General features: G+C 45.3%; 1 protein-coding gene across 1 annotated transcript in view; it reads left to right on the top strand.

Moving 5' to 3' along the window:
- The window catches only part of LRIG1 (leucine rich repeats and immunoglobulin like domains 1), a 97815-nt gene that overhangs the window by 20628 nt on the left and 52521 nt on the right, over positions 1-24666 (top strand). The window contains exons 2-3 of the mRNA XM_054167845.1: positions 17260-17331; positions 23526-23600. Coding sequence (XP_054023820.1) covers positions 17260-17331; positions 23526-23600 — 147 coding nt within the window. The remainder of the gene's footprint in view (positions 1-17259; positions 17332-23525; positions 23601-24666) is intronic.

Here is a 24666-nt window from a genome sequence, read left to right as displayed (position 1 = left end):
ATGCTTGGAGAAGCACACTGGGATGTCACAGTGCATCTCTGGAGTTTAAGAGTTTGTATTTTGCTTGTTAAGGAGAAGAAAATAAGGAGAGAAAGGAGCTGTTCACAGACTTCTCATAAATATCACAGGGGTTCACAGCAAGGTACAGAGACCATTGAAGCTGGTCAGGCATAGCAGAAACTTGATTAAATCAAACTATTTCATGAACACTTAATCACTGTCAGCCTGCTTAGTTCAGCCTCACTCACCTCCTGCCCCTTACCAGAGGAGGCAGGAGCAGCGCAGCAGTTGAGCCCCTCCTGCCAACTGTCTGTCACATGGGTTGATGGCACAGGAGGGCATCTGTAAATGCCCATGGTGAAACTTAGCAGGTAGTTAGCGTGCTGTCCCCATACAGTGGTAAGGCTGCAACCAGCAGCCTCTCTCTGAGCAAGGGACAGTAAATGCTTTCCTCCGTGCACTTCCATGCACCTCCGTGGAACATTGCAGAGGGCTTGCTTTTGCAGGCAGAAGTGTCTTGTCTGTTTAACAGGCAAGAGTACTTTGTGGTAAGGTTTTACTTGGTGCTGGCCCATCTGTTGCACGTGCTGACTGCAGGCAGCCATCCTCTTATCTGCTGCTGTTAGGCAGATTTGCCTGTCAGAGCCCCATGGAGCGTATCTAGGACAGTGGCAGAGGTGTGGATTTGCTGAAGAAAATACCCTGAATTTTAAATGGCAGTAAAACTATTTTGGCTGTATTCTTTCTGTAAACCTCTTGCTAATGCTTCCTCTTTGTCCTCATGCAAATAACTTCCCTGTTCCTGGCTGTCCATCCATGCACACAGCACTTCTTAGACAGCTTCCCTCTGGGTTTAGAGGAGCTGTATCTCTGCAGGCATGCACAAGCACACATTTTCCTTCACCCAAGTCCTTCCCAGCCCAATACTGCACAGCTCTTGTATTACTATCTTGTGGGCCAGCATCCAATTTTGAGTATAGGAGAGAGATGGTTTTGATTGTTTTTGCTGAAAACCGGCTTGCTTTTTCCCTAGCAGGGCTAAGCTTAGAACTTCACACATAGGTAGGATTTTCCAATTAATTCCATAAAGTTGTTAGTATACTAACAGGAGTGGAGCATTGTGTCTTAAAAGTTTGCTTGCAAGCAGTTTATCGATTCAGCAAATAGATGGACAACGCAAGCCTGGAGGTGTATGATAGTTAATGTGTAACCATTAAATAGACTTATTTGGACACTTTTTATGTGCTCACATAGCATTTAAAGCTTATAAACCTGTGGAGAGTGGTTTTATGTGGAGTAAAATGAGAACCTTTATCCCAGAGAAGGTGTTCATGGAAAAGGTAGAGTTTATGTAATTGCATTCACGTGACTTGACGTAAGCGTGAGGCTGCAGGAGGGGAAAGAAAAAACGCTGCTAGTGCTAATTCCTGAGGCCAGTTGCAGTACTGCTGTGTACTGGCTTCCCTGCCATTGTGGTTTGGTGTGTTGAAATTGGTGTCATTCCATGGGGGGCATATTATTGGGAGCTTCCTGAATGGAGGGTTATGTCCTTGCTCTGGACGGGTTATTTTTCTGGCTCCATGTGTTAGGGTTTTTAGTGTCTTGGAGCAACTCTGGTGGTGGTGTCAAATTTTGCTGGGGAAAAAAACCTCATAAAATGGTTTCCTGCTGGCTAACCTGATCAAGCAGTAAACATGTCCCATAGCTCTTGAAGCTCTGTCCTGGTTAAAGCAGTTGCATAGGAACCTAAGCTTTGTGGGAACGTAGAAATGCCTTGGTTTCTTCTTCTTTGCTTGTTCTTTTCCATACAGGGTATTTCATGGAAAGTGAAGACTGACTGAGATGTTGAGGATTCAGTAGATGGAGTGCATGTTGTCAGCTGTAGCTCCTCCTTTCTGACTAAAAGAAATGAAAGCTGAAACCCACACTTGGTTCAGTTTTTTGTAGAAACACCTCCACACTGAACCATGTGGATAGTAGGGGAGAAAGGATGGAGGGCAGCCTTGCTCGGTTTGTGTAATGGTGATTGTAGGGCTCCAGGCAAATACTGACACCAGATTTCTTGGCAGACATGCCCTTCCTGAGATGCCTTGGGATTAAATGGTCCTTCACTGGCACTCGCTTGAAGCAGCCCCTCCTGGGAGTGGTGGAGGTGCTACATAAAGGGGGAGAAGCTCTATGAGCGGAGCTGAGAAACGTGGTGCTAAAGCAGTTTTCACCCAGCAGTGCTATGGCATTGCATTATGAGGTCTTTAACAAATGGATGGATGGTCTGACAGATGGCAGAGAGACATGGGACACCTTGGTATGTCTGCGCTGCCAACTGGATGCAGGTCAGAATGCAGGGGATGCATACCTCAGCTCTGGTTTTTGCACCACAGGACAGCCATTAGTTCTTCACATATTTGAAAAAAACCAAAATAAATCCCAACTGCCAGCCACAGAAAGAGAAAATTGTAAAATCCTGGTTTCTATCAGCTGTTGGCTGCCTGGGCTTTGCATGGTGGCAAGGGTGTTTTGCTGGGCATGTGTGAGATAACCTGCTTTCTCACTGCAGCTCTAGAGAATGCACCAGAGGATTGTTAACATCAGCCAGATACCCCTGTTGTATGGCTTTGTAGTGCAGCCTGGACAAAAGGTTAAATCAGGCAGTCATTTCTGCAGTGTTATTTCCTATACAACATTCTGGAGAAAGTTCAGTATCACTTAGTTAACTTTTGCAGAGCCATTTCCTGTAGGTTTTGTTAGAGAAAAGCTAGATTACGTGTTTCCAGTTGCAGTCAGGTTATTTTTCCCCTATAAAAGGCAGTACAATTTATTTTTACAGAATTTTCATTGGTTTGCAGAAGGCTTTGGAGGAGGGAGCCTGTGTGTTTGGAAGATTTGGAAGGTTTTTTTATTTCATACCTCGCTTGCTGTGACAAATTGAGGAAAATGTGTTTTTTAATGTGGCGTTGCTGCAGCTGAGCCAGGCTTGGAATATAGAGTCTGTTTTAAGCACATGCTCCCATGTGAGACGACAGCCTGTCTAGCCCAGAGCCCTGATTCTGACAATGCCCAGTTTTAGGCAGGACTGGGAAAACTCTGCAGCTAGCAGCCAAGTAGTGACCTGCCCCAAGGAGGGGGAAAAAAAAGTATCTCCTGTTTGTGGCTTCACAAATGTGGTAGTGAGCTACATGAGTGTTTCATTTCTGTGGCTTTTCAGCTATGTGCTGAGCTATTACCCTCTGGTCTTCTCAGACTTGTCTTCTTTCATCTCTCTTGTGACCCTGTTTGTGGAGTGCCTTGGGTTCTCCATCCCTTCATCTTTGCACGTGAAGTGCTGCGCCGCTTTGCCGTTGCTGCCCGTGCTCGTGCGGCGATGCTTTCCCCCAGCCCTGAGAACGCGCTTTTCCCGATTACTGTGAAATGGTGACATTTCTAATCCTTCTTCTCTTCATGCAGATTAATTTACCTACTCTCAAAAGGACAGTTGTCCTGTTTCCAAGTGGTGAGTACACCTGTGGCCCTCCCCATGCCATAACCAACCCTGGGAGCGCCTTCTGCATTCATGGCTTTCAAATAATTGCTTTTTGGAGCACAAGGCGTTGGTGCGGAGCCAAGGTACCTCTTGCCCCATGAGAGGTGCAGGGCGAGCGGTGAATGGTGAGCTCCTTGGCATGATGCCTGGGCTTGCAAGGACCACTTGGAAGAAGGAAAGGGTATTTCTGTTCTTGCCCTAATTGTAGTGTTAGCTTTTCTCTTTCCAACGCAGCCAGGCGGCCACCCACGTGGAGCTTCCTTGTGGGAATTTTTGTTTTTCAGAGGCCCATCAGGCTGTTTTAAGATGGCATCTACTTTGGGTTGTGTCTGAGTGAGATGGTTCAAAGCAAAAGGGGAAGGATCTGTCTGCCTTTTAATGTCTCTGCAGCCTTTGTTCCGATGGAGGGGTTCCCTGTGCTTGAAGCTGGGCCTGGAGCCTCCACAGGCATATTTGTACCTTCCGGTGGGCAGAAATTAAGGTAGCTGTAACAAAAAATGTGATCTGAAATGCCAAGTTGAGCAGTAAAAATAGAGGATGAGATGAGCTTGTCCAAATACCTTTTGAATCCAGCAGTTTTGCAAGAGATGGGCTTTTTAATTACTCCCTGTAGCAAAAGAATAGGGAAGTGTTCCCCTTCTCATTCCTCTACAACAGGGAAAGGATGAAGCTCTATAGAAGAGAAAGTTTGTTCTTCAATTCAACCTTAATAACATTGACCCTTCCTTTGAATTAGTTGTGATGCTTTTAGCTGAGAAATTGCACAAAGCCAAGGGAGTTCATTGAATAATAAATCAGGGCATCCATCCAGCATAGCCCTTTGAAGTAGATGGAAAAAATACCTTCCTGATCTGAAGGTGAAACGTGTGCTCAACTCTGGCGCCCGACTGATGCTAATGCAGGGTTTGAGCTTAGCTCAAGTGCCCCAGCAAGGAGTGTGGGGAGGAGAAAGTGGGGGTTCATTAACTGTCTGCTTCACCTGTGCTCTGCCCAGAATCCCCTTGCCCCCAGGGCTTCTGTAAGGCTGAGATATCTGAAGAGCAAAAAGCTACAGCCACTGAAAGTAAGAGCTGCTTTAACCCTGGGAAGTCACAGAATCTGAGAGCGGTTTAGGTTGTAAGGGATGTCCAAAGGTCTAGTCCAGCCCCCTGCAGTGAGCAGGGACATTCTCCACTAGGTCAGGTTGCTCAGCGCCCTGTTGAGCCTGCCCTTGAATAGCTCCAGGAATGGGGCCTCAGCTACCTTCCTGGGCAGCCTGTTCCAGTGTTCCACCACCCTCATGATAAAGAACTTGTTCCTAACATCCAATCTAAACCTACTCTTCTCTAATTTCAAGCCATTGTCCCTTGTCCTATCACTACAGGCCTTTGTAAAGAGTCCCTCTCCAGCCGTCTTGAAGGCCCTCTTCAAGTACTGGAAGGCTGCTATTAGGTTTCCCTGGAGCCTTCTCTTCTGCAGGCTGAACAAGCCCAGCTTTTTCAGCCTGTCCTTGTAGGAGAGGTATTCTAGCCCCTTGTTCATTTTCATGGCCCTCCATCAGGTCCATGTCCATCCTGTGTTTGGGGCTCCAGAGCTGGATGCAGTACCCCAGGTGAGGTCTTGCCACAGCAGAGTGAAGTGAGAAGGGTGATTCTACCAATCTCCTGGCCATGCTGCTTATGCAGCCTACTCATCTAGTCCTGAGATAAAGGCTTGGGAAGAGCAAGCCCATTTGAAGAACTGGCTCTGACTTCTCCTCTGAGTCTTTCTATGGTTTGAGTTGCAGTAATAAAGAAGCCTGTAAGTGGGAGGAGTTGAAAAATAGGACCAATAAAAACTGTAGCGCTCTCAAACATTATTTTTAAAATGAGTGCCTCTGTGAAAGGTGTGGCATTACATGCTGGAGCAGGGCACAAGAAAGACTTTTACTGACACTCTTCACAGCTCAGTCATACGCTGCATGGCTGTCCCAAACTCCTGATAAAGCCTGCCTTCACATATGCATCACTGTAGGTATGGTGTCTCGTGTGTGTGTGTGTGTAAGCATGCTTGTTTGTAGCAGCATATGTCTGTAAATTCACATGGTGAGGCAGTCATGTACACCTGCAAGTTATTTAAGAAGAATATATATCTTTCTGTGACTCTGTTGTAACAAGGAACATGAAGGCTGGTATATTATGGGAAGCATCAGTAGATTTACCCACTCCCTTGACTTCTTTGTGGCATTCTTTGCACAGGGGCTTGAATAGAATAAACCAGGTTGGAAGAGACCTTCAAGATCATTGTGTCCAACTTATAATCCAAAGCAGCAGCTTTACCTGCTTGCTGATATCCTCCTGCTGGATCTTGGTGTCCCAGTGGTGAACACCAATACAGGAGTTAGTTATGCCATAACAGTATGAATGCTTGCTCTGATAGGTAGCTCTGCTCTTAACATCAAGGTGAGACAGCAGCTTCCTATAGCACATCATGAAGTTAAGAGCATCTTTTGGAGGGGCATCATATTCTAAGTAATACTTACTATAATTACAGTGATTGCTTCTGTGCAGAATCAATGTGAGGAGAGTGTTTACTATGTCAAATAGTAGCTGACTTGCTGGCTTTCTCCTGCTGGCCGGAGGTACACTGTGGACCACCATTTGGAAGCTCCTACATCACACCTTTGCCTCTGTGATAATGCAGCTGTCTGCCATCAGGTGCCACAGTTTGGTAAGGTGAATGTAAAGGAAGCCATCTCTGCTCTTTTCAGGCTGTGTGCAGAGAAGGTTTTATTGAGGAAAATAGCTTTGTGCAGGACCCAAAATATGGAGCAGACTAACTTGAAAGTATCTTCTGGCTTTTCATTGCCAACTGAAAGGTAGTTTCAGGGCAGATTTATTTGCCTTGTTTTGCAGTGAACACCTTATATATAGCTTGGCTTTTGTTTCTCTTTATCTAGGTGGAAATGACTAATTTTAAATGCAGCCTTTCCATCTTGGAGGTCAATTAAAACAGGTTGGAGGTCAGATAAAATAAAAGGGACAGAACATTTTCTTCTCGGTGTGTCTATTTCTGTAGCGTTATCAGTGCATGTGGTTTTATTTCTAGTATTTTGTTCCTGAGCTTCCTCTAAGACTGAACAAATTGAATCAGTTGAATGCAGTACAGCTTCCAATTTGGGGTTAGAAATCCATTAAATTGCTTGGTGCTTTATTGGCAATACAAAAGTGCTTGGAATGAAAGTGCATTACGATCGGGCATTGATTACTTGAAAGGAGAGAGGGTGGATGCCTGTGTAAACCACACACCTCCAGCCAGGATGGCCAGCTTAGGTTTATTTGTCTTAAAATGTGCATGTTTTGCCCTTAAAATGCTGTTCTTTATTACAAGGAACAACTATTTTTAAACTGAAAATGGAGAGCTGTCTGCCGTGTGTTTTTCACACCTCCAGGGGATTAGAGCTGGCCTTGCACCATGCAGTGCTGCCAGCCATTGAGTGCCTTGTAGGTAACTAGAGTTTTAGCTGATGATTTGGGGTTCTGTACATCATTCCTTTTCACACACAAGGTGTTTAGTTTTGGGCAGCCACTCAGTTTCAACCCATGGCATTAAGAAGTGCGCAGTGTGTCCTTGGATTTAAAACTGAGCAAGTATATATGGTGGGTATAGCAAGGAGACCAGTGTTGCAACTCTACTCAGCTGCTAGGATCAGGAGAGGATTTTTTAACATGGTACAAACCTGAAGAATTCACTGGACATTTTGTCAAACTGGAGAATTCACTGGACATTTTGTCAAACTGGAACTATTGTCACCAAGTGGGAAGAAAGGAGCAGAGCTGGGAGGGATGACCACTGCCTCTGTCCTGGCAGCTGAGCTGGTTGCTTTGGTCAGTTAGCTTTTTAAACTTGGCAGCATATTTAATGAGGCAGAGCTTCAGGTCAACATATCTGCTGACATTTTTCTTAGATGATGGCAGAGCAGAGGCACTGGGTGGCTGATGAGGAGCAGCCACCAGTGAAAGAGTGGTGCAGTGTGGCCAGCCTGGGCTGATGGAGAGCTGGAGAGCAGTGGTTCTCTCTGGGACATCTCTCTTTGCTTTCCCACAAGGGTGAGAGGTGATGCAGCTGCTCTCTGTGATGGTAAAAAGCAGTGTCAAGTGCAGGAGAGGCAAGAGCAAGCTGGTGAGCCCCTGTGCCTGTGTAACAGGAAAAATCTGCATGCTATTTCTCTAAGACTTTATTTTCACAGCCCTTTGCTTGACTAGTTTTAACTGGCACACAAATACCCTTTGTGCCACTTCCAAGTGAGTGTGTTTTTGGGGGAGATCAATCCTTCACTATTAGCTATTAATAAGAACCACCACAAGAGAATGAAGTGCTGAGCAAGCACTGCCTGCCCTCTCCCCACCATTAATAATTGACTAGGCTATGCGCTGGTGTGGCTGTGTGGTCCTGTGCCTCATGCTGCTACTGGACCAGGCATGGCTTATTTGTGGGTTCCTCAAAGGGATGATCTCAGTTGTGTTCTGGAACTTCAGCATCAGGGTTTGGTGCTCTCACTTCCAGGTGTGTACTCCATACAAACATGGTACTGCTGATCAGGTGCCATCATGAATGCTGTGCCCACTGGTATAATTATTGTATTAATGTTTCTGGTAAACTGTGGTGTTGGAAAAGTGGACAAATGTTTTCTTGGCTGGTTAAGTGCTCTGAGCTTACCACAAATGCTTGTGGACATTCCTGAAACCACTCGCATCGCCCAAGAGACCAGAGCACCTTACAAGTATTTTAGGAGAAAATAGATTTTACAATATGGGTTATTGGAATGTTATTGAATGATTGGATGTTTTCCTAAATCATGGAAGCTTTTCTGAGCAATGTTTGAGGAGTTTCTCTGTTTTTTCATCTGCACTCGACCTGTAACCCACAGCTGGCTTTTGCAAAGTCATGCAGCGGTAGGGTTAGGCTGCCAGCAGTTAAACATATTGCTGTAGGTCTTTCCAAGCATCTGAAAAAGCCAAAGGTTTAACATGGTTTATCTGCTGTGAGTACTTGTGAAAAATTGCACAACTTTCAGGTGAAAATATTTACTTTGCAGAAGTAGCAATTTTTGAAACCGTAACTAGCTCTTAATGCTGCTCTATCAATGTAGCTTTTGTAATCAGGTAATGGAGGCTTAGCAGTTGTCCTGAGGCAGACGTGTATAGTAAATTATATAGCTGTTAATCCTCAATAAATTGGTTTAGTATGTTGAATACACAGTGGGGAACCTTAATTGAAAATGTTAGTAAAGAAGTCATGGCCTCTATTGATTTGCTGAAGAAACCCGGTGGTGATGGAAGCAGGAGCAATTTGTTTTGTGAGTATTTTGCTGGAGCTAGGCCTCCAGCCCCCGCTTCAGTGGTTTAAGACAGTCTGCTCTGCTGTGTGGAGATGAAATCATAAAGGAGGCAACTTTCCATCAAATCAGATAAAGGTAAGTTTGCTCTTACAGAGCAGGGGTTTGGGTTTAGGATTTGTTTTTCTCAGGACAGTAGGTAGTGCTTTTTTAGTTAAAACAAATCCTGTGGGTGTCTGGGTGGATAAAGGGTGGAATTTTATTTGTGGCTTAAGAGACTTCCACATCCTGCTGCTCTGTCTAACTTCTTACCTGTCACAGGTGGCAAACCAGAATTGCTTTAAGCTAAGTATAGTTACTTATATGTCCTTTTGAAATGTGTTTTTCCTTCAGACAATCCTTGCAGCTGGTGGCTCAATGTGTTTTGGAGAGGATCAGTCTCCTTCAGGCAGTGCAGCTTAATAGAAGCAGCAAATAAAGTGAAAAATTGCTGCAATTAAGTTCTGCCTGCTGTAACTCTTGCAGTGTTCCCTGTTTGCTGTGTACAATGCTGCCTTTGACTGGGCTCTCTGATTAGGAGCAGAGGAACATGCAATCCTAATGGCAGGGTTTGTAGCCTCAGTAACTGCAGGCTACGTGGCTGCAGCTAGAATTTGTTTTCAGAAGCACAGAGTGTTGCTGAATACCTTGTCATTCATACTTGCTTTGTCCTGCCATCTTCTGTTGGTTTGGGTCCCTACTGACTGCTGCCTCTTCCCAAGAGGGGAATGCCACGCAGGTCCCCAGCAAATGGGAGGGCTCTGTGAATCCCCAGCCACAAGTGCTGCCAGAGCCAGTGGGATTGTCTGCAGAGATAAGGGCTCACAGTCCTCCCTCTGTCATTGGGGCTATTGGATGACTTTCAAATCACTTCACTTCACGAAATCTCACTTACTTTTTTTATTTGGAACATGAGGCAGTTCAAATAATGAGAAAATCCAGGGGCCTGCGATGAAGCCATGGTGAAATGAGTGTCTTCATGTGTCTCCTGGTGCTGCAAAGCCATAGCAAGAAGCCTGTAAGGGCCTGAGTGACCCAAGTACTTCACACATCTGTTGTGGTGCGCTTGCATATGTGTGTGATTATGTAGATCAAGCTGAAGCTAGTCTTTCTTCCTTTAAACAAACAAAATTAAAACATTTGGGGTGTTTGCAGGAAATGATCTTCCAAGTAAAATAAAAAAAAAGGGCAGAAAAGAACTCCACTTTAGTTTTGCTCAGGTTATTAAAATAGGAAGAAATGGAATCCAAGGTTTTGTCAAAACACATTTGTGTAAACTGAACAAGGCCTAAAAAAACCTGACCCTGCCCTTTTTAAAGAGACAAATAAGCCAGTTAAAAAACAGTTCCTTCTTGCAGGAGATGAAGCCCCCACAGCAAGTGTTCCTGCGAAGGACTGCTGCCCTTCCTCAGTCACCAAGAGCATGGGTGCCTGTTGGAACCAGGCAGCCAGGAGTGATGGAGGTACTTCCGTTGCAGCCTTCTGTGATCAGATTAGCTCTGGTGGTCGCCTACCAACGTTGTGCACCCAGATGTCTTCCTGTGCCAGATGTGTGGTCTCTGCATGCTTATGAGCAGAGTGGCAGAGCAGGAGGAGGGGCTAGGGCTGAGAATGTGTCCCTGAAATTTACGTGGAGATGAGAAGATAGTTCCTTAATTCCTTGAACTGTATCAGCTACATGCTAAATTAAATTACACTCCAGCACAGTGCTTCTGAGTGATGTGCTTTTGATTAGTTTTCTTTGCATTAATGACTGCATGCATCTGCTGGAATCAGTGTGGTATTGATTCTTTGGTGGTCATGGTACAGGAATTTCCCTTAGACAGTGGTGTTGGTCGTGACTGAGAGTGATTCATGGTGCAGTTTTCTTGGTGTCTGGATGACCTCTCAAAGTTTGTCTTCACTGTCAAATTAATTCACATTATGGCTTGAGGTTGCCTTTAAGTTGACTCCTGTCTGCACATAAAGCCCCTTGTATAAGCAGGCTGTTAACCCAAGCTAATAGGATGCTGCTTCTCCTGCTAATTTGAGCTAGGGCATAAGTAAAGCCTGAGTGAGCACATTTGCTTGGCTACTAACAGGACCTCTCAGTGGTGGGGCACAGCTTCACCCGTGTGGGTGCTGCTTGTCCTTTCCATGTCCTGCAGTCTTGTTCTCTTCAAAGCACTTAACAGCAGCAAGGTGGGACCTTGACCTTTCTAGTGTGCTGTTTTGTTACTCCTACCTCCTTTAATGAGGTAACTTTTGCTGCTGCTTGGTGTGGGACGTTTCTGTGCCTCAGCAGTGTCCCTTCTCTTAGCCCCTCTTGTAGCCCTCCCCCTTAAATGTGAGTATCCCAGAGGCTTCACAGCATAGGCAGTCCAAGTATTGCTCAGCAGTGTGGGAGCACATGCTTGAGGCTAGATGAACTGCAAGCCACAGTGTGGGTGCAGAGCGCTTCAGGTCATCCTTCAGCAAAGAAGTATTTCTGTTCTTTGTCCCTGTTGACAGTAGAACTGTTATGCTGAGCAGTGGAATAGAGGTGAGGGTGATGAGGGAGCAGAGGGGTGTAAGAACCTGTGGTTTTCTATTGGTTTAGCAGGCAGAGTCGAAGGAAACCCAGGCATGGTTGTGGTAGGTTGGGTGAGTGACTTTGCCAAGTCTCAGCTTCTGGCAGGACACCAGCCACTTCAAAAGAATCTGCAAGAAATCCTCCAGATGTAATTAAGGATTGCTTGTCTAGTATGGCAAAGCTGCTTCTTATCACTGTGGTGGCTTAACTGCATTTAGTGGCCATTTGTTTTGGAGGGAACTGAAAAGAATCCCACTTGAGGGGAAGGTTTTGCCCTGCAGTGCAGCTGTGGGTAGCTGGCACTAGCTCCAGTAGCTGTTTGGCTGTTCCTGCCTCATGAGGGTAGATCTTGGACTTGTCCTCTGCACACAAATTAAAAAATGGACTGGAGCTGGTTGTTTCTGTCCTTACAGTCCATACAACCACCTCAATCTTTGCAGTCTCTTTGATCACTTTGTGTCCCAGTGTTAAGCCTCGCGTGTTACTGCTTACAAGAACTCTGCCATCTTTGGGAGCTCCCAAGCTAGAGAAATTTTGGTGTGCTTTCATCCCTGCACAGCTGTGTACTTTTAGCATGGGCAGTATATTCCTTCTCTTGTTCCCCCAGCCCCCATCCCCAAGCTAATTCAGCTGCAGCCATGCTTTTCATACCCAATCAAGTGTGCATGGGGCCTCCATTCCAGCGCTGTAAAGCCATCTACAAACATGTGGGAAGAGGATGGTGCCTATTCAGTAAGCTGCAGACTAGGCAGCTATCTTTCAGCAGATTAGCCAGAGGAATTTCTATTGCAGGGCTCAATTGTTCTGGGCCCTCAGTTCCCTTTTGTGCAGGAGCAATGAAAAGTTATGTTATGACAATGGTTGACAAAATGTTTAATGAAAGCCACAGTTGGCAGTGGCAGAACTTTGAGCCATCCTCCTTTTCTCCAATGCCTGTCATCAAAAGGTGCAGAAACGCTTTTGACATAATCTTCTCTGCTGACAGATAAATGGTTTTGATGTAAGGGTCGGAAACCTTCACCTCACTGAACAGAATTCAGCTATCATCATGGTGAGTGGAGACCAGGAGCCACGTATATCTCTCTTCCTTTGTCTGACAAGCCAGCCAGGTCTCTCTTTTCAAAAGTGAGATGACTTTTATCTGTGCTGGTCAAGTTGCCAAAGCTGCTGCATGAACTCCCAGTCTACCCCGTGCCTTGCCCAAGGAGGCAGGGTTGGCATCTCATGGTTCAAAGAGCTGACCGATCCCTTCTTGCTGGCAAGCAGGACTCTTTATGTCACAGCATTATTACTTTCAGGAGGTGGTTTCAAGGCAGGCTGCATACCTGGTTATTTAACAAGGCTTTCTATTCAGTCTCTGCAGTGTGCAGTGATCCACAGTGCCACTCTTCCAATGCTAACTTAGAGCAAACACTGCTTTCTTATTTAGGAACTGGAATGGATGAATAGACAGAACAGGGCCCTTCCCATATTGGTTCAACAGGCTCTCAGTTCCTGATCATGAGCATCTTAGTGACAGGAGGGGAAAAACCCTACATTGTTGGATTAGCCAATACCAGGAAGATTGGAAGTATGTGATGGATAAATAACGTGCAGAGGACTTTTTATGCCATTAAGCCAAAACAAAGTTGAACCCCCCATAAACTTCAAATTAGCTTCAACAAGGAAGAAAGAATATGAACTTGAGGGGCCACTCATGCTGATGATTCTGCTCTGTCCTGTCTGCCATGTCTAGAAACTTCTGACCTTTGTAGGATGCTTCCCTGAACTTACAGCCCAGGCTCTCATTTAGAATTTAGGTTAATGTCTAAATTCTGCTTTCTTTCTGTAGTTGTCTTGAAGGGATCAAAATATCCTCCCATGAATAATTCAGCAGAAACATCTGCCCATGCAGGAAAGCAGGCAGGGCACTGGGCAGGCTGCTTTCTGTGTGGGTATGGCTACACTTGGATCTGGCTAATTCCATAGGTGGATGCAGGTGTCAAGCACAAGGCTGATCATGCACCAAAGATTTCTCCAGGGACTGGCATAAACCACTGTCAATAGTGCTTCATAAACTGCCCCCTGGAAGAAATGCCCAGCACCTGAAATAGCTTTTAAGGGAGTGCTGATTTGGGAGAGGAGAGTCTTTTGGGTTTGGAGGGCTATTTTTCTTTGAAGAAGACATTTTAGAATACCAATAAAGAAACCTTGCTAGGTGAGCTGTTGTGGCACCAGACCAAAGAGCTCCTTGAGGAAACATGTCTTTAGCTATGACAAAGCAGAAATGGGACAGCTGTGCCTCCAAGTTTGGCATCTCCAACCAGCCTGCACTGCTGGCCTGCTCGGCTTGGAGATGCCAAGCTGATGGGGATATTGCACCCCCTGCAACACTTCTTACACTGATATACATTTGGGACCTCCGCTTAGCGGTGGGGAGTGTCATACGCATCCATGACTTGAAGTTTCAAGTTCTTTATTTGTATTGCTGGAGCCCAATCAAGACTGAGGTCTCATTTTGTCAGGATTGGGTAAACCAAGACAATGCCTACCTCAATTTTATTTACAGTCTAAACAGACAAGAGAGACAAAGAGTGGCTGTGGAAACAAAAGCTCTGGAGAGGTGATGTGACATGACCGGGTCACCCAGCAGGAGATTAAAAGAGTCAGGAATAGTTGAAGGTTTCCTAACTCCCAGTCCCAATGATCTATCTACTGGAGCACATTAATTCATTCTCTTATTTGAATGCTGTGACTGGCATGCCAAATACTGTCTAGTGAGGGGATCTGAATTCTGGGAATCACTTCCCTTGATCGCTGATGCTTCGAGCTAGAAGGTTTTGATCATTTTAATGTATGTTAAAATACAGCCAGTCTCGGGTACAGAGCAAACTATTTCACTTGATGTATCTACTTAATTGCAAGTTTCCTCTTTCTTTTGCACTGACTCTATTTCATTTCCCCACTTCTTTTGAACAGTGTTTGGTGAGGATAATTGGCAGTTGCAGTAGGTAGTGTGGGGAGAACTGAAGACTTTGGCATACAGGAAGGTGGAGTTCACATTATTTCTGCAGCAGCCATTTGGCAGTTTTCAAGCCACCACAAACCATTAGAGAAAATCTGCTGCTAGAGTAGGCAAATTACTGTGATATCAGAGGGGCCAACTACTTGTATAATGGCTTTGATGTTGACACTTCTCGAATGGCAGTAACAGTAATCAGAACATCACTCTGGATGACGTTAAACTATGGCCATGAAATCCTTTCATTTATGAAGGCCTTGTTTTTTCACTTGTAAACTTCTGAGAGCCCTGGCAGCATCACTTAGTGCTTGAGCACTGGCTAAAACAGGGATCTGGTCGCTTTGACAAGGGTAGGGATGATCACTTTGGTGCCTGTGATTCTCAGTGCTTGCTATGAAAAATAGCCTCTTAGCCTATTGCAGAGGAATGTTTTGAGGGTAAATATATTAAGAAATGCAAAGATTTGCAGCACCAGAAGGCATAGAAATGTATGAAAACAAATGGATTCTTGCACGGTCATGGCTGTGGGTGTATTTTTCCTTTGCAGCTTGTCACTACTACTATTTCTGTGTCAGCTTTATTGTATTGAGCCTATAAGACATTACCTCTTGTATTTTCTCATTTTGTGTGTACATCAGGCAGTGACAAGCTCCAACCTGATCCTGCTGTGTGGCTTAAAAAAAAGTAGTAATGTAATCTGTGGGCAAATTGCACTTTAATTCGTAATTGTGCTATGAATATGGACTTGGCTTTCAAATGCACTCTGAGTTTAAACTGCAGTTTGACTTTTATTTAGATAAATGCCTTTGAGTTCATAGTGAAATGGATATCTGCTGTAGGCTGGTATTGATTTAAAGGTCTCTTGAGTGTTTTAAAAGACAGTAGGGGCTTTACAGGACAGCATATTTTAAACCTAGATGCTTTGTGTGGCTTCAGGTCTAGATTCTGTGAAGAGCCAGCCTGTGTTTTTGATTTGTGGAGCCTTCTTTCATGGCTGATATTGGCAAAATATTGACCATTTCGGGCAAGAGCTGTCTTCAGAGCTGGCTGCTCTGAAATGGTGGGGACAGGGTGAGTGTGAGAACTATTGGATGATTCCTGCATCCAGAGGAACACTTTGAGGACTTACCATAAATGCATTCTTGGAGGGCAGGTGATCAATAACTGCTTTTTAGCTCAAAAGAGGTGTTTAGTGCTTCTTGCTAACCATGCAAAATTTGTAAGCTTTGTAGGCTTTTCAAGTCTTGGTGATTGTCAGTGTTGCTTCAATTTCTCTTTTCGTTGCCAGAAAGTACAGTGGGTTAGCACAAGCTGCTGAAATGGGAGGTCTGTCTGTGCTTTTCTAGCAGCTGCCCTCTTTTTGTGTCCCTCAGCTGTTGGGCCATGTAGTATGGGTAAAAGTTCAGTAGGTGCCTCGGTGACTTAGGTACTGTTTACTGGTTCAGGCTCCAGACCTGCTTGGGTTCTGTGGGCACAGGTTTGAAACAAAGAAAATACACCAAACAGGGAAGGTTGGCCAGTTTTCTTGTCAGACTGGCTTGGTGGTTTGAATAAGCAGCTGAATGTTTGAAGACTTATCTGAAATCAGACCATGAATCTTTTGGGTCATGTTCAGAGGTGCAGTAAGAGGGTGTAACCTCCCTGCAAAAGAGACAGGAGGGTTGAATTTTCCTCAGGGTAATATCCTAGAGCGGGGTGTGGAGCAGGGTGAAATTAAAGTAGGTACCCCTCATGATTTCTTTACAACTTATTGTGGTTGCTTTTCTGCTACCACCCATTAATTTGCCTCCTCCCCCTCCTTTAGATTACACACTCACAGGAACATGCCACTATTGCACACATGTTAATTAGGCCATTTGTTAATTTCCTCATCATTAGTCACTTAGTCTTAATTGATCTGTGTTCTCCTGGTAAGTCTCTAGCTGCGGGTTTGACCTGTTGTATGCAGTGTGCTCGTTGTGACTATCTTGGAGAGGAGACTTTGCTGTTGTGCTGCAGCAGCACATGGCAAGACTCTTGTTTGTGGTTTTCAGGGCTGGTATTTAATTTGCATTATCTTGTCTGGTGGCTGTCTTTGGTAACCATCACAGTGTTTCTTCCAGAAGCATGTTGAGCTCTGGCTGTATTTCCAAACACGCATGTCCTGTGAGGCAGCTCTGCTCTCCCACCAGGATATTTGCAGCACAACTTCTTTGCCATCTGCCAGTGAAGTGCTATAATATGATCTAGACTTGGTTTGCTGGGTAGTCAGAAGGTGGTGGCTGGTGTTGCTGGGGACCAAAGGGTATGCTACTGCATGCCTGCCTGAATGCTCTAGTTGCTGATTAAAAGAAATAATAGTGTTATCTTGTTAGGAAACTTAAAATATATATTGTTTACACATCATAAGTATAAATATCCATGCATGTATTTTGTATGCAATGTGACATAAAAGACCACTCCATGTGAATGCAGCTATAAAATATTTAGCAGGAGGTTTGTTGATAGTTTCAGTTCAGACTTATAATTTGTCAGGAAAACATCCTATTCATCTGTGATTAGTTTTGTGGTTGTGAATAACCAATAGAAGAATAATAAATGTGATTGTGCAATATTGAGACAAATTAAAACCACACTAATGCAGAAGGAAAAGAAACAATCTTGGAGCAAGATAACATTTAGCTTGTGCAACTGAGCTCATTCACTCGTGTTCAGCAGAAACACGCCACTCTAAGCGAAAGCACCTAAACATATCAAAGAAAGAAAACCCACCAAACAGCTCACCCATCCAGTGCAATCCAGAATAATTAAGACTGTGTTGCTTAGCCACAGTAACTGCACTATGCTGATCCCACTGTCTCTTCCTTTAACAGAAACCTGAGCTACAACAAGTTGACAGACATTGATCCTTCTGCCTTTGCAGAGCTGTCGAACCTGCAGGAAGTGTAAGTACTCTTTCAATGGTTTTAATTGTGTTTTGCCAGGGTGGCTCGTGGGCCAGAAGGAAGTGGTATATAGTTTCTTAAGACAGTACCTTTCTTCAGCTAACTTGAATGAGCAGCTCTGACTCAATGTGGAGGTTTCTTTTTCCTCCATGTTGCACCTGTGTTGGTTTTCTTTGCTGTTTTTTGGCTTCTTTTCTTTTTTTTAAACCAATCAATTAGCAGAACACAACATCCCAATTAAAACAGCATAGCTGTTACTGGAAATCATTGGAGTTTGCCCCCCTCAGTGTTGTGCAATGCTCTGAGGGAGCAGTTCAGCTAACACACCTGAACATACACACAAAGCTCCTTGCTGAAAGGATAACCCTGAAGCAAGGCAGAACAGCCTGGATTGTGATACCTGATGCCAACCTAACCCAAATCTCCCAGGAAACAAAGCTGTAGTGTAGTGGGTAACAAAGCACTTAACTGTGTCTCCTCCTCTCTCAGACGTTTCTGCTCCTTTTGGAACCAGAACAACTTTTGTTTGAAGTCTGCTAGGAGAGGCTAAAAGAGCAGAGCTGCCTTCTGCTACGGTGGGCAGAGGGGAGCTGGTGAAGGTCCAAGTAGCTGTGCAACACTTCCCTTTGCTGGTTAAAAAACCAACAACTCTTTTTTTGGTAGGGAATTGCAGGATATCCTAGTTCCTGATCTGTGTAAATGTGTAGAGGAGCTGCCTTGTCAGCTATTCCCAGTGATTCCAGGAGCTCCAATTTGGGACTTTGAAAAATGAAAGTGACTGAAATTGCAAGGGGTGGGTTGAGGTAATGAGCATGCTCTTGGATGTTGAATCGCTGGCATACTTGAGGTTTGGGCTCTGTTTGAAGAGCTACTGATGCCTCATGGGAGACTAGGGAAAAAAAACCCCAACATTTCCTTTCAGAAACAATACTGCACTCTGTATATCATGCATTTTTCTCTTGTCCTCTGTTTTCATTAAGTGTTGGCTCTGGGGCTTGTGGAGGGGGCCAGTTCCAGATTGTTAAATAGGCAAAAGCTTTTGCTGCAGTGGGAGTCCAGTGGGACTGATGGCTGCAGGATTGGACCATGGGGATTAAAGTAGTATCTTTCCCCTGGCCTGATTGCTTCTAGCTCCACTGCTTACACTAATTGTAGGAATTTGCTGGGGGTCATGATTAAGTGAGGACTACACATCACAGGAGTGACCGTAGTGCTCTGTCAGTTCTTCACGATTGCCCTAGGAAGGGGAGAGAAAGTGATGCAGGGCAGCAAAATGCTGCCTGTATGATCTATTTTCTCAACTTTTCTTTAAACTGTGGAAAGCCTTAAATTACTCTGAGCTTAAAGAGGAGAATTGCAGCCCTGATCCCATGAGACTTTAGAATTATCCTAACATGATTCTGGCTTAGCAATAGCTTTTATTTGTGGAACTGCCTGAAGGCATGCGACTTCAGGGAGCAGTGTGGGACTGGGAAATTCTGATTCCTTGGGCAGGGAGCTCCCTGTGCAAAGTGCAGCGTGCTTCCAGATCAGGACAAGCCATGCACTGAACAGTCAGCCACTAAAAAAAGATGTCAGGGTTCAGGGGAGGTAAGTAGTGTAGTCTGCAGGGTAATGCTGCAGATAAGTGCTGCTTGCTGTGTCAGAAAGGCAGGGTTAGGAAAAAGGGAGAGAGCAGAGGAGTGAGTAGGAGGGAAAAGGAGCAGTCAGAAATGGGAGGCAGAGAGGACTGGAGTGGAGCCTGGAAGACAGGCTCTGGAAAGTGTGAGGGAGAAGCTCTATTAAAAGCCCTATCTACCAATCTCGGTTGCTTTTGAATAGCAGCTAAACCACAGACCACTGAAATAAACTGCATTTCACCAAGAGAACCACATCTGTGTACTGCCAGAGCATCTCCTTTCTCATTTGTTTTTTTTAAGCACTTTACAAACACTCATGAAACAAGCATCATGCTGTGGCATGCCGTGAGAGCAAGTCAGTGTTTTGCCCTGTGCACTGTGCTGGGCAAACCAAGTCACCCTCAGGGAAAGAGATTGCCCCAAATAATAGATGCATTGATAAGACCTGAAACCTCCCATGATGCTTCAAATACAGTGCCTGTGGTTCCTGAGCACTATAGATGAGGCTCAAATCTGTGTGTGTCTCTGTGGATAATTAGTGTGTTGTATTTTGAAAACCTTTTGTTTTCCCTTGATTCTAAGAAAGTGTCAGCAAACCAAAAGACAAACTTTATAGCTTAGCTTGGGTGCTCTGTTTTGCTTTGCTTAGGCTGTAATAAAATAAGAGCTGTACTCACCCTACACTTTGTCCTTCCCCTAGGTTTAGGCAGTTGTTTGTGGGTTGCTTTTTTTCCTTAAGTTTAAGTCTGTATGAGATGAAATGTAGTGGCTCAAAGTGACATGAACCTCACAGAATCACTAAGGTTGGAAGAGACCTCAAAGATCATCAAGTCCAACCTGTCACCACAGACCTCATGACTACTAAACCATGGCACCAAGTGCCATGTCCAATCCCCTCTTGAACACCTCCAGGGATGGTGACTCCACCACCTCCCTGGGCAGCACATTCCAATGGCTAACAACTCTCTCAGTGAAGAACTTTCTCCTCACCTCGAGCTTAAACTTCCCCTGGCGCAGCTTCAGACTGTCCTCTTGTTCTGGTGCTGGTTACCTCATGATCCCATATGTTCTGAAATAGCTTTGTGCTGAGGTAGTAGGGATTGAAGTGGGACATTAGTTTCCTTCAGAACTACCTGAAGGGAGGTTGTAGACAGACGGATGTTGGTCTCTTCTCCCAGGCAAGCAGTACCAGAACAAGAGGACACAGTCTCAGGCTGCGCCAGGGGAGGTTCAGGCTGGATGTTAGAAAAAAGTTCTATACAGAAAGAGTGATTGCACATTGGAACGGGCTGCCTGGGGAGGTGGTGGAGTCGCCATCACTGGAGGTTTTCAGGAGGAGACTTGACAGGGTGCTTGGTGCCGTGGGTTAGTTGCTTGGGCGGTGTTGGATTGGTTGATGGGTTGGACGCGATGATCTTGAAGGTCTCTTCCAACCTGGTTTATTCTATGTATTCTAACATGTAATGCTTTATCTCATCCCCTTTGGTGGCTGCTTCTAATGACAATCCCCTGGACTCCATCCTTTCTTTCCCCTTGAAAGGGTGGGATGGAGGGTGCTGTTGTGGGGTAGGCCCTGACGTCCTTTCTTGGATTTCCCCAGGTCATATGGATCATGAGATCCATGAAAGTGGTGGTTGCATGGCTCTCAAGTTTTCCAAGTTCATTTGTAACAAAGAGGTAGTAACTGCTAAAATTTCTCTCCAAACAACTCACCTTTCATTTTCTAAAGTGCCTTTCACTGAAAGCTCTGGAGAGCTGTGCTATTTTTGAGCAGGCTCCATTTCAGCTTGACACCAGCCTGGCAACTGGACTGTAAATATTTTATATGTGTGGTCCCCCTCCTCCTCTGCCTTAGCATCCAGCAGCAGCAGGTTCATGTCATCAAGGGGGAGGGCTGGGGAGGAGAAAGGAGATGGAAAGTTTAAATTTGTTGAGCCTAGCTGTTCTGTTTTGGGTTTTTTTTTTTTGTGTATGTGTGTGCCTTTACATGAGAAAATGAGAGGGAAATCCCAGACAAATACCAAACTTGGCTGTCTCCTCTGCATCAGCAACTGGTGCCTGTGAGCCAAGAGAGCAAATGAGGTGGCAGAACCACTTCTGGCTGACTGCTGACCTGACAGGAGGCCGATGTTTGAAAATCACACTTATGTCAGAGGAGGGTTTGACCAGTTGTTAGGCACTGGTTGGTGTTAGAGCTACATAACCAGAGCTGACCCAGGCTAGTGGAGGTTGGGCCTAATTCTCTTGTTCCCTGTGCTTTTCAAAAAGATGCTCAGTTGGATGTTAAATAAAAACATGGCACAAACATAAGCATTTTAATGCTCTTTCCATCTTGCTCTGTACCTCTGAAAGCTCTAGACCTTGCTATAATATGAGCAGCAAGGAGCTATTACTTGCAGAGTGGAGCTCATTGCTGAATTGCAATGCATCTGGCTTCTTTTCCCTTACATTTTTGAGGTACGGGTATAATGTCAGAGGCAGAGCTGAGGCTGAGGAAAGCTTTTATCCCAGCAGTGCCTGGAACAACTTGTGAAATCAAATACCTTGCCTGCTCTCAGAGGAGTCAGAAGGAAGTTCTGTGATGGATGTATCAGTGTTCTCTCCCACCTGCCAAAAAAAAGTTTTAAAGGGAAAAAAATTCCTAAACCCCATGATTCTTTAGGATTGCCCAGCTCATGCCCATGATTTAGCACATCTCATCAGTGTGCTGCTCTTCTGACTGCTGTGGCATGTTCTGCTTCTTGCACTCCAATCATGTTGTCTTCAAGATCCCCTTGCAGAGCCCCTGCAGAAGAGGATCAGTTTAAAGGCAGGCAGTGGAGGGAGATCCAGCGAGGCTCTGCCTCAAGCAATAGCTGATCGAAGGTGGCTTGGGGTCTTGGGGAGCCTCCATGTGCTGCCAGGCTCAGCCTGGCAGGGGCTTGGCTCTAATTGCTTCAGCATGTGGAGAAGGGGCGGGGGGAGCAGGCAAGATGGCTAAGAAATTAGGTAATTTTCAAGCAGCCAGACAAGCGACTGTTACAGTAATTAATTGACTAATTCACCATACAAACAAGGGCTCTTTAAACCAAGGAAGAGCTGGTCATATGGCAAGGATCTGTTTTCAGTCAGAAAAACACTTCAAACATTAGGCCATTGAAGGGGACCTTTTTGTACCCAAGTTTCCAGGAGCATAGGGCCCCATTTGCAATTGCTAGTAGCCCCAGGGTGGCTGCATGGTGCTCTCCAGCTGCCTGGGTGGAGCAGGTCACTTGTTTTTGGTGGCATTACTGTGCCCAGCACCAGTTTTTTTTTGTTGCAGGCTTTGTGGGGCTGCCCTTGTGGGATTTCCAGAGTGTGGCTTGGTGTGGAGTGGAGGCCTAAGGCTGCCTTTCCTCACTGCCATGACACTGTTCTGGGCCCCCATGGCCTGATGTGGAGGGATGGGTGGGGGCTGCCTCTCGGGGAAGGAGTTCACTTCATTGTCCTGAGGCAGCAGGACCTGGCTGTGTTATGGCCATGGGTGCAGTCTCCTGTCTCAGAGCTAACTCTGTAAGGACTGTGGAAGCTCAGGCCGATGGAGGGCTGTGGTACACTGCCTGCCTTGGTGGTACTTTTGTTTTTAAAAAAGACATTTAAAATTAAATTAAAGGCATTTAAAGACAAGTAGACTTTGGTGCATGGTTTAATGGCCATGGCAGTGTTAGCTCAGTGGTTGGACTCCATGACCTTAGAGGTCTTTTCCAACCAAATCCATTCAGTCTGTATCACAGTATAACTAAGGTTGGAAGAGACCCCAAGGATCATAGAGTCCAATCTGTCTCCACAGACCTCATGACTAGATCATGGCACCAAGTGCCACGTCCAATCTCCTCTTGAACACCTCCAGGGACGGTGACTCCACCACCTCCCTGGGCAGCACATTCCAATGACGAATGACTCGCTCAGTGAAGAACTTTCTCCTCACTTCGAGTCTAAACCTCCCCTGGTGCAGCTTGAGACTGTGTCCCCTTGTTCTGGTGCTGGTTGCCTGGGAGAAGAGACCAACCCGTTCCTGGCTACAACCACATTTCAGGTAGCTGTAGAGGACAATGAGGTCACCCCTGATCCTTCTCTTCTCCAGGCTAAACAATCCCAGCTCCCTCAGCCTCTCCTCACAGGGCTTGTGCTCAAGGCCTCTCCCCAGCCTTGTTGCCCTTCTCTGGACACGTTCAAGTGTCTTGATGTCCTTCTTAAACTGAGGGGCCCAGAACTGGACACAGTACTCAAGGTGCGGCCTAACCAATGCAGAGTACAGGGGCACATTCTGTGCTATTTGACTTCACTGAAGGGAGTGGGTGGACAGGGGCAAAAGGCCTTGCTTTTATAAAGAAGATACCATGGCTCTTGTTATAGTGGCTCCCATTTATTAAAGGATTGGAGTGATAGGGCAGGACCATCAGAGAGACTCCCAGACAAACCACTTGAGATGGAGGATGCCAAAATGTCAGTGTTCCTGCAGAGTCAGGAGGTTGGATAAGGTCCTCAGCCACCCTCTGCTCCCACATGCTTTGTCTGAGGCTGTTTGCTTCAACAGTGAATTTCTGTTTGTTGCAGGCGACTGAACAACAACGAACTGACCGCCGTTCCCTCCCTGGGACCTGCTGCTGCCAATGTCCGCTTCCTCTACCTGTAAGTCACAGCTGCCTCCTTGGGCTCTTTGGGCTCTTGCTGGGGTAGGTTTAGTTACTGCCAACTGAGTTTCATGTGTCACACCCACTTCTGCTGACTTTCCACATTTCATTCTTGAGCTTGTTTCTTAATTAAGGTGCCAACATCTTCTGCAGTTGTGCAGATTTGGGTGAGGTTGGGCTCAATTAATGTTGTGCTTATGGCCAGTGGTAACTGAGGTCAGTAAACTCCAGAGTAAAGCTTTTTTTAATCTGCCTTTGCATTTCAAACATTGTCATACTCGTGACACTAAAGGAGTCTATAATTTTATCTCCCCTGGCCCTTTGCTGATTATTTCTCCTTTCCTCTTAATGTTTCAGGGAACTCATTCCAGACCTGTTTTTATGATCTTTCAACTTCTCTGTGGTTTTTTTTTATGGTTGGTTGTTTATTTTTTTTCTCCTCCTCCTTTTGAGAGAGTGATTAGTGATTGTAAGGTTAGACCTGCAGAAGCTTTGAAGTTCCTACCTTTGGGTAGTCTGTGTGCCTGCAGAATTGTTAGATGCCTCAGAGCCCTTGTGTATCTGCCACCAAGGATCTCGGGTTGAAGATGCTGCTGAAGGGATTAAAGACTTCAGAATATCAAACTTCTTAGTATCTTAAGAAATTATTTTTGCATGTGTCTGCTTGTAATGCACACTGAGAAGGAATTTTGCTGAGGTATGCATGATACCTCCCAAGTTCCTGGGAAGGGGAAGTGGTTATGGTTCATACAGACTCCAGCAAAGTGCTTGAAGAGTTGAAGTGATGACTTCCAGCATGCATGACCTTGCAGCATACACTTGAGACAAGTGCCCATATTTGCCATGGATTTGCTGCTGCTTGTAGTGTAAAATACCTATGTCCGTGCCACCAGGTAGCTGGCCTGTCATGTTCAAAAGGTTCCAGTTTACTCCAAGACAACCTTGATCTGTTGACTGAAAGTGCATTCCTATTACTTAAAATCAGTGACAGAACTGGGTGAAATGAACTGGCTCTGTGCCTGCTCTTCCATTAGGCAGTGTTAAAATATGCAAAGCAGAACTTC

Source organism: Dryobates pubescens, chromosome 1, assembly GCF_014839835.1.
Source record: "Dryobates pubescens isolate bDryPub1 chromosome 1, bDryPub1.pri, whole genome shotgun sequence".
NCBI lineage: Eukaryota > Metazoa > Chordata > Aves > Piciformes > Picidae > Dryobates > Dryobates pubescens.
Note: the sequence above shows the minus strand (reverse complement) of the source record. Positions and strands in the feature narration are given on the sequence as shown.